We start from the raw sequence: 15,544 nt of genomic DNA on the forward strand, positions 1-15,544 counted from the left end.
CCAACTCTATGGTTCTATATGTATGCACTTAACAACATGACCATGCTAGGAGACTTTTTTAAAAAAAAGCAAAAGCTGGGAATAACAGTCCCCATAAGAGCAGCACAGGGAAAGGTTAGAGAACCATTCTTTTGCACCAGTGGGAGAAGGAAACACATATGTACCATATAAATCACTGGCCACCATTTGCATCATTATTTATCTCTCTTTGTTTTGGCACCAAGATTAGTAAATACAAGAGCTATGAAACTAAGGGGGAACTCTGTTCAGCCCTCTTTAATTCTGTCCCTCCTTCCAGTGGCTCCCTTGGCTATTGTGCTCTCTTTTTCCACTCTAGGACTCTGGGCAATCTCGATGGTGGAGAAGAGCTTGCAAGCCTTCCTATTTCCCCCTCCTTCCCCGCTTCACATACAGCAGAAATAGTCGCCTATATGGGTCAGCACTCAGAGACTGACAAGTCCCAATACTAAGCACACTTACTTGAGAATAAGCCTGCATTAAATTTCTCCTTGACCTCTGGGAACCACACAATATGTATGAAAGAGCTGCCATGTGGCTCCTGAGCCACAGTTTGGCCACCCCTGGATCTGGGAGATTCACAGTTCAAATCCCTACTCTGCCATGGAAGTTTGATGGGTACCTTGGGCTGATCACACTTCTCAGCCTAACCTACCCGGAGAACGATGCAAGTCATTTTTGGTCCCCATTGGGGAGAATGGTGGGGTATAAATGAAGTAAAAAATGAATGAAATAGCATGGGCCAATTGGTAACTAGTATAACGGATATAAAAATAATCCAACCCATATGTAAGCACAGAGCTATTCTGCTTTAACTTCCAACTAGATAAAAGAAGCACTGAAAAAACACTCTTGCAAGCAAATCTTTAATTTTCATTTTATAAAGTTCATTTCCAAAGGGAAAACAAACAAACAAAAAGAAAGTCAACGTTGGATCTTGGTAACTGAAAAGTCTAGACTGCAGGTTCTCCATTTGGCTCCATAAATGATTTGCAAATGGTCAAATATAATTGGGCTACATTCATGCTTTCTGATTTATGCATAAGAGCAGCAAACAGCAAATAAAAAGCAGGCTTGTTGCTACCCATCATAAATAACAGCTTAATTGCAAGCATCACAAGAACGACTACATAGCGACCGGAATGAATTGGAAGTCAGGATTGCATATAGACACAATGGATACCAGCAATACAGCTGGATGTTTGGCTGCACCATACGTATTTGTTAATTGACCTTTGTGACACAAAGCTGTCATTGAGGCAGTCTCAGTCACTGAAGGGTTGGATCACAGAGAGCTAAATACAGTCATTTTCCTTCCAAACTGGAGAGCGGAATGATCATTAATGGTGTTATCATTTTTATTGAGCAGTTGCATTTAAAAAACAACACACTGGCCCAGTGAGCCACACACTAGCTGAACCCTGCCTAGGCATTATACAAGAAGTTTAAGCTCAGTACCTTCAGCTGGTGTGTTATTTTCCCAGTCCCATTCCATGTTGCCTGTAAGAACATGGAAAAGCAGCCAAACTGTGGATGTCCCCAGCAAATGTTGGGCTACTTACTTTTTCTCAACCTAGAAATGGGAATGGCAACCCACGAGGACAAGCAAGACAGCAATGGATTTACCATATTAACAATAATATGTATATGACTGATAATTAGGAGTTGTTAGCTGAGATTTTAAAGAGCCATTTCTTGTTTCCTCCTCTTGTTCTGTCCCCTTCTCCTTGAGTTCCTAAAAGTCAGTGCAGTTATCCAGTGATTTTTATAAATAATCCTATATGTTTATAGAAGCTACCTTTCAGTGTCCTGTAAAACTCAAGAGCAGGGTGGCCGAACTTGCTTAACATAAGAGCCACAAAGAATAAATGTCTGAGAGCAGCCACAAGACATTAACGTCAGATGTTTGAGAGCTGGAAGGAAGGCAAATAGATGGGGGAGGGGAAGAGAGGTGAAAAGAAAGCAACTTTAACTTTAAATGTATTCTCCAAGCTGCTGGCTGGCTTGGTGAAGTGATTTAAAGAGACAAATACCTTCTCCAAGCCAGCCAGGGGTGAGGGCTTCACGAGCCACACAATATGTATGAAAGAGCTACATGAGGCTCCTGAGCCACAGTTTGGCCACCCCTGCTTTAGGATAAGATAAAACCTGGGGACAAGCTGTTCACAAAAGGGCAGATAGTTTCTTTCTACCTCATAAGAAGAGCCCTGCTGGGTCAGACCAATGGTCCATCTTGCCCAGGATCCTTCCTCACACAATGGCCAACCAGTTCCTCTGGCTGGCCAACAACTGGGCATAGAGGCCAAGGCCATCTCCTGATGTTGCCTCCTGGTTCTCAAATTCAGAGGCTTACTGTGTCTGAATGTGGAGGCTCCCCACAATCACCATGGCTAGTAGCCATTGATAGACTTGTCCTCCATGAGTGTATCTAATTCCCTTTTAAGGCTGTTTATTCCTCTACAAGCAGGTTTAGCCACCCACTTCCCCCAGATACCCCTGAATGTTTTGCTCCATGAAAGAGAATAGCCGCCACGCATCCCTACCTGGAATAAATACAGATATGGGCCTGGGGACACTAACTGTGCTGAGGGCAATGCCTGTCACTCACTAGGGATGCCAACCTCCAGGTAGGCCTTGGAGATCCCTCATAATTACAGCTGATCTCCAGACTGCAGAGATCAGTTCCCCTGGAGAAAATGGATGCTTTAAATTTCTGTGGAATTATACTGTTGAGATCTCTTCCCAGATCCCACCCCCCTCAAATCTCCAGAAATTTCCAGAGCCAGAGTTGGCGATCCTAGCCCTCACTGGCAGAGATAAAAACTGTACAGTGCTCTGAACTCCTTTTCTAGAAGGGTCCTTTATTAACGTATGCCTTCAACTCACTGGCGCATCACCATCACACTTGCTTGCTTCAAAACATTCCATGTTAGATTCCTTACGAACAGGTTACCTTTCCATTGATTTTTGTGTGATCTGCTTCTGCATGCAATCTATAACCCATAAATTAAAATTGTTCTTAAATAAATTCTCCTCACTTTCAGTTGTCTTTCCAGTAGTTACAGCAGATTGAGTTTTTACATTCAGCTTGGTTGCTTTGGTAATATATATTTTTGTAAAGATAATATTGTTCAGTTAAAGCAGGAAAGCAGTTATCATAACCTTTGAACATGAAAATTCAGAATACGAGAGCCAGTTTGGTGCAGTGGTTAAGTGTGTGGACTCATATCTGGGAGAACCGGGTTTGATTCCCCACTCCTCCACTTGCACCTGCTGGAATGGCCTTGGGTCAGCCATAGCTTTCATAAGAGTTGTCCTTGAAAGGGCAGTTGCTGCAAGAGCTCTCACAGCCCCACTCACCTCACAGGGTGTCTGATGGGGGGAGGGGAAGGTAAAGGAGATTGTGACCGCTCTGAGACTCTGAGATTCAGAGTATAGGGCGGGACATAAATCCAATATCTTAAATCCAATCTTACAATCTTTGTCCATGTGAGCACAGTGGCCGTGCGTGGAGGGTTTTCAAAGGACTAAGGTCCCATTTCTCCTGCCACCCTCTGAACAGGCTTCTAGTATCTCCCCCTGGGTTTTCCCCTCTGCTTGCTTGAATTAGTACATGACCTGTTAAAGTGAAAAGGAGGATGGGGACACAGGGGAGAGGCTCACAGATCTCCCACTCCCTGCTGGCGTGTGTAGTCATATTTATGTACCAAGGACGGCAAGTCCCTGACCTGGATGGCCCAGGCTGTCCTGATCTCATCAGGTCTTGGAAACTAAGCAGGGTCAGGCCTAGATAGTACTTGGGTTGGAGACACCAAGGAAATCCAGAGCTGCTATACAGAGCAAACCAGCTCTGTTTGTCTCTTGCCTGGAAAAAACCTGCAGGATCACCATAAGTCAGTTGTGACTTGATGGCACTTTTCACCATCAGAAGGGGGTTAGAAACCAAGACCGATTTCCCATTCACCTTATGTCGCTCTCACGTTCGTCTTCTCAGAGTAGCTTCCTTCCGATTTCACACTATCTGCCCCGGGGCTGCAGCAAGCATCGGCGTTTTCGCACAGCAAACAGAAACTGCCCCGGGGCAGGTAGTGTGAAATTGGAAGGAAGCCACGCTGAGAAGACGAACGTAAGAGTGGCGTAAAGTGAGTGGGAAATCCGTCACACAATTTGGTGCTTCCCTTGCACAAAATCAAACTTGTGAGTCTAAATTTATGCACCATGTTCTCTATTTACATTAATGCTTTTTAAAGCATTTTGGGGGGGGGGGGGATGTAAATGGCATATAATGTAAACAGTAGCACTCCCCAACATGATTAAACAGAAACAAGTTCTGAAAAGCAACTCACAACAGCAAACAAAGATCACAAAAAGGGCACTGTTGTAGGAATCGCTTCACTCCTGTGCTCATACTTCTAAGGATTATCCCCATGTTGTTTCTCTCTTGTCTTTGTAGATCAGATTGCAAACATCAGTGACATTTACAGCTAAATTCTTGACCAAGGTAAACGAGAGGGTATTTAAAAAGCCACCATACAAACTACTTGAAAGAAGGCAAGTATACCTAATTTATTCTGAATGTCTACTGGAGATAATCTACGACAACAGAGCTTCAAAGCCACATTGGTGATATTCTTTATGGCAAACTAAACAGACAACTTAATACTTGAACATTTTCTTCAGGCAAAGTAGAGCTACCAGAACACTAAATATGCTGACTTTCCCCTCATCTCATCTACCCTAAATGGCTGCTTTCTGGGAATGGAATTGTATTTTTGTTGTTGCTGCTATGGTTGTAATGAAAACCAAGTTACGTGCTTCACTGCTGTTGGCTTCAGCAAACTGTGATTCTGTGGAAGGAAGTAACGTCTTATCCACAAAATGGTAAATGTATTTCCAAGAAAAAAAATGCAACAAAAATGTCATATGCTGAAGCTTGTTACTGTGGACAAGGCTTTCCTGTCCCAGCTCAGGCTATTAAACAGGTGTAAGAGTCCCACTGGAATCCCTGGGACAACACAGGCGTGTGACAGTCTATTCATTGTTCTTCTCTTTGGAGCTCATCAAGTTTAGGAGCTTCAGGGTCACCTCATGCCTCAGGGTGTCCCTCAGTCTCTTCACTACTCTGTTCTGATGAAGTCTCTGGTTTGGCTTCTGGCTCACTGCTGAATCCAGAATCCTCTGGCTGAGTCCCATCTCCATCATAAATAATATCTTCTGGATTTGGAGGTGGAGGGCAGAATTCTTCATTGGGAAGCATCTCTTGAAAAATAGCCTTGGCCTATATGGGAGAAACAAAACAAGCAACTGATGTGGTTGCTGGCTCAGATGTAGAATGACACATCCTGACATAACAGAAACTATTTATCAAGGAGGTTAGGGTCCTGCAAGAGCTCTCACAGTTCTGCAGGGCCTGCAAAATGGTACTCTTCCGCCAGGCATTTTTGAACTAAAATCTATGACAACAGAAAAAAAAGAAATTAAATCTGGCCCAAAGAAACAGATACCATTTGGCCCACCTCGAACACTCTACTGTGACCTGGAACTGTTAGATCAAACAGCACCTTCTATTGTTTTATGATATTGTTTTATATGTTTTTATCTATGATGAACTTTATATTTTTTATGTGATGGCTTATTAATACGGGTTTTTATGACCTTTCAATGTGAGCCGCCCTGAGTCTGCTTCAACAGGGAGGGCAGGATATAAGTCAAATCAAATAAATAAATCTGTGATGTCCATATTTAAGAACATAAGAGAAGCCATGTTGGATCAGGTCAATGGCCCATCCAGTCCAAAAACCCCAAGTGGCCAAAAACCCCAAGTGCCATCAAGAGGTCCACCAGTGGGGCTAGAAGTCCTTCCATAGTGCCCTCCCCCCAAGCACAAGAATACAGAGCATCACTGCCCCAGGCAGAGAGTTCCAACAATAAGCTGTGGCTAATAGCCACTGATGGACCTCTGCTCCATATGCTTATCCATTCCCCTCTTGAAGCTGTCTATGCATGTAGCTGCCACCACCTCCTGTGGCAGTGAATTCCACATGTTAGTCACTCTTTGGGTGAAGAAGTACTTCCTTTTATCCGTTCTAACCCGACGGCTCAGCAATTTCATTGAATGGTCACGAGTTCTTGTATTGTGAGAAAGTGAGAAAAAGTACTTCTTTCTCTACCTTCTCTGTCCCATGCATAATCTTGTAAACCTCTATCATGTCACCCCGCAGTCAACGTTTCTCCAAGCTAAAGAGCCCCAAGCATTTTAACCTTTCTTCATAGAGAAAGTGTTCCAACCCTTTAATCATTCTAGTTGCCCTTTTCTGCATTTTTTCCAATGCTATAATATCTTTGTTGAGGTGCGGTGATCAAAATTGTACCCAGTACTCCAAATGAGGCTGCACCATCGATTTAAACAGGGGCATTATGATACTGGCTGATTTGTTTCCAATTCCCTTCCTAATAATTCCCAGCATGGCGTTGGCCTTTATAATTGCAATCACACACTTATTTATTACAATCCCTTACTTTCTTCAATGAGCTCAGAGCGACACATGTAGATCCCTCCCCATTTCTGTTACTATTCTGTGTGACAGGTTAGGCTGAGAGCAAACAACTGGCCTAAAATCACTCAGTCAGGATTGAACAAAGGAAATACTTCTTTATACAGTGAGTGATTAAAATGCGGCATTTGTTGCCAAAGGATGTAGTGATGGCCACACAGTTCATGGAGGACAGGTTCATCTGTGGCTACTAGCCCTGGTGACTAAAGGGAACCTCCACATGAAGAGGCAGTAAACCACAGAATACCAGTGCCAAGAGGCAACATCAGGTGAAGGCGTCAGTCTCTATGCCCTGTTGCTGGACCTCAAGAGGAACTGCTTGGCCAGTTTGTGAAACTGGATGCTAGACTACATGGACCACTGGTCTGCGCGGACACAGCTCTTCTTATATTCAGTAAGCATAAGAATATAACAGGAATCTATACCTTGTTGCCCCCCTTTACACCTGCGAGGCCTATAAATGGGCTTACAGAAACACTAGGAATTCTTAAATAGAACTAAAACAGCAAAATTCTAAAAAATAAATCCTACAACTATGCAGTCAGCAGGACAGCCGGGGAGGGAAACTGACAGTATCCCCAACCCAAAAGCATGAGGAATGAAGCAAGATTTTAGCTTGTTTCCTAAAAATCAAGACGACAGGGCTTCCTGAAGGAAAGGGTTCCACAAGGAAGGTATCACAGCAGAGAAGACTTTGGTCCTGATACAAAGAGTCCAACCTGGACATTTCAACATCTGAGGAACCTTATATGGGAAAAGATGTTCTTGAGGGATGGAAAGACACTTTATGAGGGAAAGACGGGGTGGAGGACCAGGTGCTTCCTTCAAAATGCAGAGGCTCTTGCAGGAAGAAGCAGCTGGCAGGAATAGGTGATTCAAACATTTCCTTCACATTTGCCTGCTGTAAACACCATCTCGGATGTGAGGGTGATCTGGCTGCGACATCTGTCACCCCACTGATCGCCAGGGTTGATTCAGCTGATCTGGCTGGTTAGGCCCCTACCTCCCTCACCACCCCATGTGCGTCCCTCCCGAAGCTGCGTGCTTGGTGGAAGAGGACGACTATCCCAGACAGGAGTGTATCATTCTTCGGTCAAGGGTATACGATAGCTGTGCTCCCCTGCTAGAACCTACAAACACCACATCACTGGCATTGTTTATTTTTCCAGTCCTCAGCAAGGTTTTGAAACCAGAAAAAAAGCCTTGCTGATAGGGGGGGGAAAGGCCTAGGAGATGTGATTTGGAGGGAGGAATCTAGAGGTCTGGGAAAGTGTTAAGAAGAAGATATTGGATTTATATCCCGCCCTCCACGCCGAAGAGTCTCAGAGCGGCTCACAATCTCCTTTACCTTCCTCCCCCACAACAGACACCCTGTGAGGTGGGTGAGGCTGGAGAGGGCTCTCACAGCAGCTGCCCTTTCAAGGACAACCTCCGCCAGAGTTATGGCTGACCCAAGGCCATTCCAGCAGGTGCAAGTGGAGAAGTGGGGAATCAAACCCGGTTCTCCCAGATAAGAGTCCGCACACTTAACCACTACACCAAACTGGCTCTCCACACCAAACTGGCTCTCCAAAAACTTCTCCATCTTCCACAAACCCTCTCCTATATTTTTATTTGTCTCATTTCTATTCCACTTTCTCCTCAGGGAGGACCAAAGTGGATTACATCATTCTCCTGTCCTCCATTTTACCTTCACAACAAGCCTGTGAGGCAGGTTAGGCAGAGAGTGTGTTTGAGTTCGGAGTGAGCAGTGAAGTGGCCAAGTTTGCGGATGACACTAAATTGTTCAGGGTGGTGAGAACCAGAGAGGATTGTGAGGAACTCCAAAGGGATCTGTTGAGGCTGGGTGAGTGGGCGTCAACGTGGCAGATGCGGTTCAATGTGGCCAAGTGCAAAGTAATGCACATTGGGGCTAAGAATCCCAGCTACAAATACAAGTTGATGGGGTGTGAACTGGCAGAGACTGATCAAGAGAGAGATCTTGGGGTCATGATAGATAACTCACTGAAAGTGTCAAGACAGTGTGCGTTTGCAATAAAAAAGGCCAATGCCATGCTGGGAATTATTAGGAAGGGAATTGAAAACAAATCAGCCAGTATCATAATGCCCCTGTATAAATCGATGGTGCGGTCTCATTTGGAGTACTGTGTGCAGTTCTGGTCGCCGCACCTCAAAAAGGATATTATAGCTTTAGAGAAGGTGCAGAGAAGGGCAACTAGAATGATTAAAGGGCTGGAGCACTTTCCCTATGAAGAAAGGTTGAAACGCTTGGGACTCTTTAGCTTGGAGAAACGTCGACTGCGGGGTGACATGATAGAGGTTTACAAGATAATGCATGGAATGGAGAAAGTAGAGAAAGAAGTACTTTTCTCCCTTTCTCACAATACAAGAACTCGTGGGCATTCGATGAAATTGCTGAGCAGACAGGTTAAGACGGATAAAAGGAAGTACTTCTTCACCCAAAGGGTGATTAACATGTGGAATTCACTGCCACAGGAGGTGGTGGCGGCCACAAGTATAGCCACCTTCAAGAGGGGTTTAGATAAAAATATGGAGCACAGGTCCATCAGTGGCTATTAGCCACAGTGTATGGAGCACAGGTCCATCAGTGGCTATTAGCCACAGTGTATGTGTGTATATAACATTTTTTGCCACTGTGTGACACAGAGTGTTGGACTTGATGGGCCGTTGGCCTGATCCAACATGGCTTCTCTTATGTTCTTATGTTATCTGTAAGCTCGGTTTTATTTTGATTTTATCTCCAATGTTTAAATTTTTATATTCTGTGTATTTTTATCTGAATCTATTATGCCATTAAAGGTTTGGTATGGTATGACTTACTGAAAATAGCGAGGTCAAAGGGTTTCTCCCGTACTCCAAAGGTATCAACTTCCAACGGAACCTTGGGTGATAACCCTATTATTGGCAGATATGAACCCTGAAATAACCTGCTCGGTGGCAAAATACCTGTTGATAGTGCTTTCCTTAAAACGTTCCTGGAACTGTCCTCATCAATATTATGCAATATAAATTTATTTTTAAAAATTTAAATTCCAAGGGGTTTTGTGAATTTAATAACAATGCTATGTAATTTTTTATTTTAACTTGTTTTTTAAACTGTTGTGGAATTTTGTTTCCATAAATTTGCCTTTGTTTGCAGTTTTATTCAATGTCCTGTTTATTATGCTGAGCTTAAGACCACTGGTCAAAGAAGCTAACAAATAAAAGGAAAGGCCAAAGGGTTTGGGGGGCAGTCTTGGGATCAAGCTACATGGCTAGGGAGACCTGTCTTCTTTGGATCCCTTCTCCCTGCCTTGCCAACGTGGACATATGTGGGGTGGCCTTACAATGGCTTTCCTCCTTTCTCCATGGTCAGGGGCAGAGGGTGATGTGAGGGAAGAATGTGTCCACTAGATACCCCCTGGAGTGTGGGGTCCCTCAGGGGGCACTCCTTTCCCAAATGTTGTTTAACATCTATATGCAGCCCCTTGTCCGGCTGGCATGGAGTTATGTGCTTGGGTGTCATTAGTATGCAGATGACACCCAGCTATACTTGCTACTGGGTGACTGGTTGGCCACTGTCCCACAATCACTGGTGTAGTGGTTAAGTGTCTGGACTCTTATCTTGGAGAACTGGGTTTGATTCCCCATTCCTCCACTTGCAGCTGCTGGAATGGCCTTGGGTCAGCCATAGCTATTGCAGTGCTTGTCCTTGAACGGGCAGCTTCTGAGAGAGCCCTCTTAGCACCACCTACCTCACAGGGTGTTTATTGTGGGGGAGGAAGATAAAGGAGATTGTGAGCCGCTCTGAGATTCAGAGTGGAGGGCGGGATATAAATCCAATATCATCTTCTTCTTCCTCTTGGATGTTGGAAGCTAAGCAGGGTCAGTACTTGGATAGAAGACTATCAAGGAATTTTATCATAATCTGATATTTTTCTAAAAGCAGTTGACACTCCTTTACTGCATTTTGTCTTTATTGTGTATATTTTTGTTTGTTTGTTTCTCCCCTTTCCCCTTCACCCTCCTTTTCTGGGAAGTTAGTTCACCCTGTGCATTCCATGCATTCTATAAGCTGAGCCTCTTTTGAACGTGTCAGTATGCATTCTCTATGTAGGGAGTTTATTTTGCAGCTTTTTATGTTGATCATATTGTATCAACTTCTTGAACTTTGCCTGTCTGAATCTGATCCCAGGATAATGGTATAGATGTGTTGTTATAGGTTTTTATCTGGGGAGAGGGGGGATTTAAAGGGTTAAGATTTTGTGAATATTTGACTGCGCTTGTTGTATATCAGGGGGGTTTTTCATTAAAAAAAGAGAATGGAAAAAAACAGAGGAAGCCTCGGCAGAGGAAGACAAGGGCAAACCATTTCTGCTTCACACTTGGCTTGAAAGCTCCTTGGAGGCGTCTCCGTAAAGTCAGTCGAGACTTAACAGTGCATACGTACATGATAATGGATCTCCTATGTAATGTGGAGTTTGGCCTTTAGTTGACTGGAGATTTGTTTCCTCGGTCTTTCTAAAAAGCACAGTGAATCCCCCAAAGCTCATTAATTCTCATCAACAGGTGACCACTGAAAAGTTATTGGCTGGACTCATGCAGCACCATCTCAGAAGATATCCAGCCAGAAGCTCAAAAGTACAAAATTCTCCTACCTGTATGACAGCGCAGTCATTGTCTAAAGCACCATCCGGCCCAGAACACACATAGACATTGGAAGGCAAGTTGTCGTATGAAGTCCTGTCTACGCCAGATGAGTCTCTCACGTTGAAATATACTGACCAGAGAATTTGGGGCTTTTGCACACCAGCTTCTGTACTTTCACTTTCTGAAATGTTTAAGAAAACATCTTAATCACCAATATTTCGAAGCAATGAGACTTGTGCAATTCAGAAAAATGTTAAATAAAAAAACCAAATTAGCTATAAACAGTCCGAATTCCCTCCAAAAAAACTTTATAGGATCTGTGGCTATTTCTCCCATTTTCTTCCCATCGAAAAAGTAAAACATAGACTTGGAAAATGAATTTCCTAGTTACTGTATTGTTCACTTCTTCCCCCCCCCCATAAGACAATAGTTTCCAAGGGTCATTTTGTAGAAAAAGAGGTGCCGGAGCTCATTAGCACAACTCATTTGCATATGCCACACACCCCTGACATCACCGGAAGGTGTATTAAATTATATCAGCTCAGCATCTACATTAAAATCCTTCTCGAATTATAACTGTCATAATAAAACCTTATTCCCATCATACTTTTTAAATTACTTTCTCCTATGTGGCCACAGTGGCATGATGAAGGCTTGTATTTATCTGCTTTAGATGTTTTGGTTATTTTCCCATTTTTCGTGGGGGAAAATATTAGAAAGTTTGTCAAATCTTAAGAGTTCAGCAAAATTCTCACAGGGGGTTTGAACAATGGAGCCCAGAACTTGAAGCAAGTATTTGGGGGGGGGGGTGTTTAAGAAAGAAAGAGCACAATAAAATTTAGAGGTCCTGGAGCTCCGCTCCTGTGAGCTCCTGCCCAAAATGAGGCCTGTTAGCTTCTATCTCAGAGGTATTTGGCCTCTGTTGCAAGTATGTTCTTATTATTTCCCCTTTAATTACTCCACACTGAAACCACATTCCCTTGTACTTGCTTTCAGGTCCTTGGCATGGCTACTCTGTCCTTTGCTGTAGGGCTCAGAGGACCCTGCACTGTTGTCTGCTCTAACGTTAACTTTTATCTCCCCAGGAATACACAGGAAAGCTGAATCTACTACCATCACCGGCACTTTACTATTATTCAGTACAGCAAACCAGGCAATGTCCTGTGAATACATTCCTCTGACCAGGTGTTGTCACTAGGCAGATTGTATTTTAGCAGGTTACTTGCAAGGGGAACCCTCTGGATGACTCTTTTTTTATATATAGGTGGGATTGGGAGATTTAGGGCCAATAGTATAGAAGGAGCCACAGCTCCGATGGTAGACCTTCACCTTTGCAAACTCAACAGTCCCACAAGCAATCCCTACTTCCTGTAGATTAAAAAAATTGCTTGGCCAGGAGAGACCTCTTCCTGAGACTTTCAAAAACCACTGTTACTCAGAGCAGAGAGTGCTGAAATATGTTGACCAATGATTTAATTCTGAACAAGACGGTTCATATATGCCCACATCCAAAACGATTAATACAAGAGCCAGTAACATCCAAGGACTTATTTGCAAGACTAGAGTTTAAGGGCAGCAGCCTCTGTGCTGGTAAAAATGAATAAAAATTAAGTATACTTTGTTTTTAAACAATATATCTGCATTTCTTTGTGGTATGATAAGTTATGGGACCAGCATGTAATGGGAAAGACAACGGATAAACCTTTCTTTTAAAATGATGCTGATTTGGCTATAGATTATGATTTGCTTTGGGCCCCAGTTTTGGAATTCTTTGGGAATATTTCCTTTTTTGCCTAATAGAATTAATTGTAGGCTATTTCTTAATACCTAGCATATTATGTATTGCTTTTGTAAACTGTTATATGCATCCAATGATCTAAATTGGATTCTTGTATGTTAGATTTATATTTTTATTATCTATTTTCCCTATGCTCCCTTTGCATTGGATTAGATTCAATAAAATAAAATCCATTGTTTAAAAAAAAAAAGCAAATGAGAAATTAATTTTAAAAAATTCTTGAAAACAGGGCCACATTTGCACATGAATACAAGCTTCCTTAAATATTGACCACCGGTCTATCAAAGTCAGTACTGTCTACTCAAACTGGCAGCAGCTCTCCAGGGTCTCAGGCAGAGGTCTTTCACATCACCAATTGCCAGAACCTTTAACTGGAGATTAACAGGGATTGAACCTGGGACATTCTGCATGCCCAGCAGATGCTGTAAAACCGAGTCACTCCCCTCCTCTAAAGCAGATGTTCCCCTGAAGCAGATGCCAACTGCAAGGAATATTTGCCTTTTAAAGATCTTGGCTAGCTACTGTAAACTGGGGTAATGCCATATTCCCTCCCCTTTTATTATTTTTAAAGCAGCTGTCAAATGACAGTTTTTTTTAAAAAAGTGCACATTTATCCTTCTGAACATGAAAAATTAAAATTAGTCCACATGAAGGGAGAGGGAGAAATGGGAAGCACGCAGTTGGGAGACATCAGAAGATTTTTTTAATATATTAAAAGTTCCCACTGTTTGTATATTAAAAAAGGGGGGAAAAAAGTTACTTCTTTCTCATTTAGGCAGGAAAATGAATAGAGTCCCCTTCTCCAGGTGACTTTGCTTCTCTGACCTGCCATGGCCCAGTGCTCGCTTTATCTGGTGATTCATTTTCAATAACTCTTACAGTATTTGTTCTGACATTTTAATTAAAATACGACCACTACCTCATCTTGATGATAAAAAGGCCCGTGTGTCAATGAAAACTAGCTTTTCAGTGCCTCAGTGCACCTGAGGACCCTTCCTGATCACAGAGTTCCTCCAAAAAGAATTTCAGGCAGCTTATAAACAATACATCACTTCAAAACCAGATCACTTTAAACATTAAGATTAATGCTTTTTTTTTGTTTCATCCAAAAGGAGAGGGAGACATAAGCAGCAAGGTAACCGCTTCTTCATATTTTGAGTCTTTCAAGATTTGTACAACATTTTAAAGTTAAATTACAAGGAGATATATTTGGATCAACTGAAAATGCATTTGGCAAGGTTTATAGGAGCTTCCCCCCCACCAAAAAAAAGAAAAAAAACACCCCACCACCCACCAAAAACTGCAGGAGTACAATGTATATCCAAGTAGAACTTTGAATTTACAGTATGGTTTTCTGCTGTTCTACTTAATGGAGACCCCCAAGGGCAATTCCAAAGTAAACAAGCTTCCGTGTGAAATCCAGCTTGAAGAGTCCCTACAGGAGGACTACAGCACCTTGAAAATGCAGGCAGGCAACCTCTGCACTCACAGCAAACCACAGTTTGCTATTATATCCCAAACAGTAACATGCAGTTTGCCTTGCAAATTCAGGATTACACCATTGTTTGGAGTCCCAGCTTGCAGGGGAAAGGGCAAACACTAGTTTGCTGGTTCATGCATGGGACAGTGGGCAGGATGGTGGTTCAGTGGTAGAGTATCTGCTTGGTAAGCAGAATGTCCCAGGTTCAGCCCCCGGCATCTCCAGCTAAAAAGGAATCCGGGCAAGTAGGTGTGAAATACCTCAGCTTGAGGCCCTGGAGAGCCGCTGCCAGTTTGAGTAGACAATATACTGACTTTGATTGACTGAGGGTCTGATTCAGTGTAAGGCAGCTTCATATGTTCATATGCACAAATTTATTAGATGTCTAACCCACCATTCCTTGCATAGCAACACTTTGCCATGAGTTCTGAATTAGTTCGTAATGTCTGAATGCAGCCATAGCATAATTCTCTGCTATGGACAGGCCCTTCTGATAAACAACTCGAGGCTGAGAGGAAGCATTAGCTGAAAGACAGCAATGTTATTCAAAACACTAGACTTTTTGAAAAACACACTTTACCTGTTTCTGTGCCTGTGGTGAATAACTGCCACACAACAGGTTCTAAGTCTTCTTTAGCAGTTTTGATAGATGAACAAGTTAAGTGGACCAGATCTGTTTAAATGATACAAAAATGGTGATAGTCACCCAAAATCTGAGATGCACCACCAGTTCAGTTACAGGGAGAGTTGGGGAGGAAGACCAATCATGAAACAGAACGAAGTAATGACTAAAATAACTAATATTTTCCCACAAATATCCAGAATGATAACACAAACATGAACCTTAGAGCTTTCTTGATCCATTATTTAAAAACACTGATAATTGCAAACAGGACTGTTAACTGATTAAAGAATTTTTAACTGATTATCACCTTCATTTGATTGATGGCTTAGTTTAAACAAACTGCATGCCACCAAAACTGTACTATATGCTGCTTTTGTAGATAAAAAAAAATGTTAAAACAACCTACAACTCAAGAAATA

General features: G+C 42.7%; 1 protein-coding gene across 1 annotated transcript in view; it reads right to left on the minus strand.

The window, feature by feature from the left end:
- Positions 1–4,556: 4,556 nt before the first annotated feature.
- The window catches only part of CHM (CHM Rab escort protein), a 111,970-nt gene continuing 100,982 nt past the window's right edge, over positions 4,557–15,544 (minus strand). The window contains exons 13-15 of the mRNA XM_060249939.1: positions 15,081–15,173; positions 11,231–11,403; positions 4,557–5,296 (exon numbers count right to left, since the gene is read on the minus strand). Coding sequence (XP_060105922.1) covers positions 5,105–5,296; positions 11,231–11,403; positions 15,081–15,173 — 458 coding nt within the window. The 3' untranslated portion in view covers positions 4,557–5,104. The remainder of the gene's footprint in view (positions 5,297–11,230; positions 11,404–15,080; positions 15,174–15,544) is intronic.

The sequence above is a fragment of the Heteronotia binoei genome, chromosome 11 (assembly GCF_032191835.1).
Source record: "Heteronotia binoei isolate CCM8104 ecotype False Entrance Well chromosome 11, APGP_CSIRO_Hbin_v1, whole genome shotgun sequence".
NCBI classification, from domain to species: domain Eukaryota; kingdom Metazoa; phylum Chordata; class Lepidosauria; order Squamata; family Gekkonidae; genus Heteronotia; species Heteronotia binoei.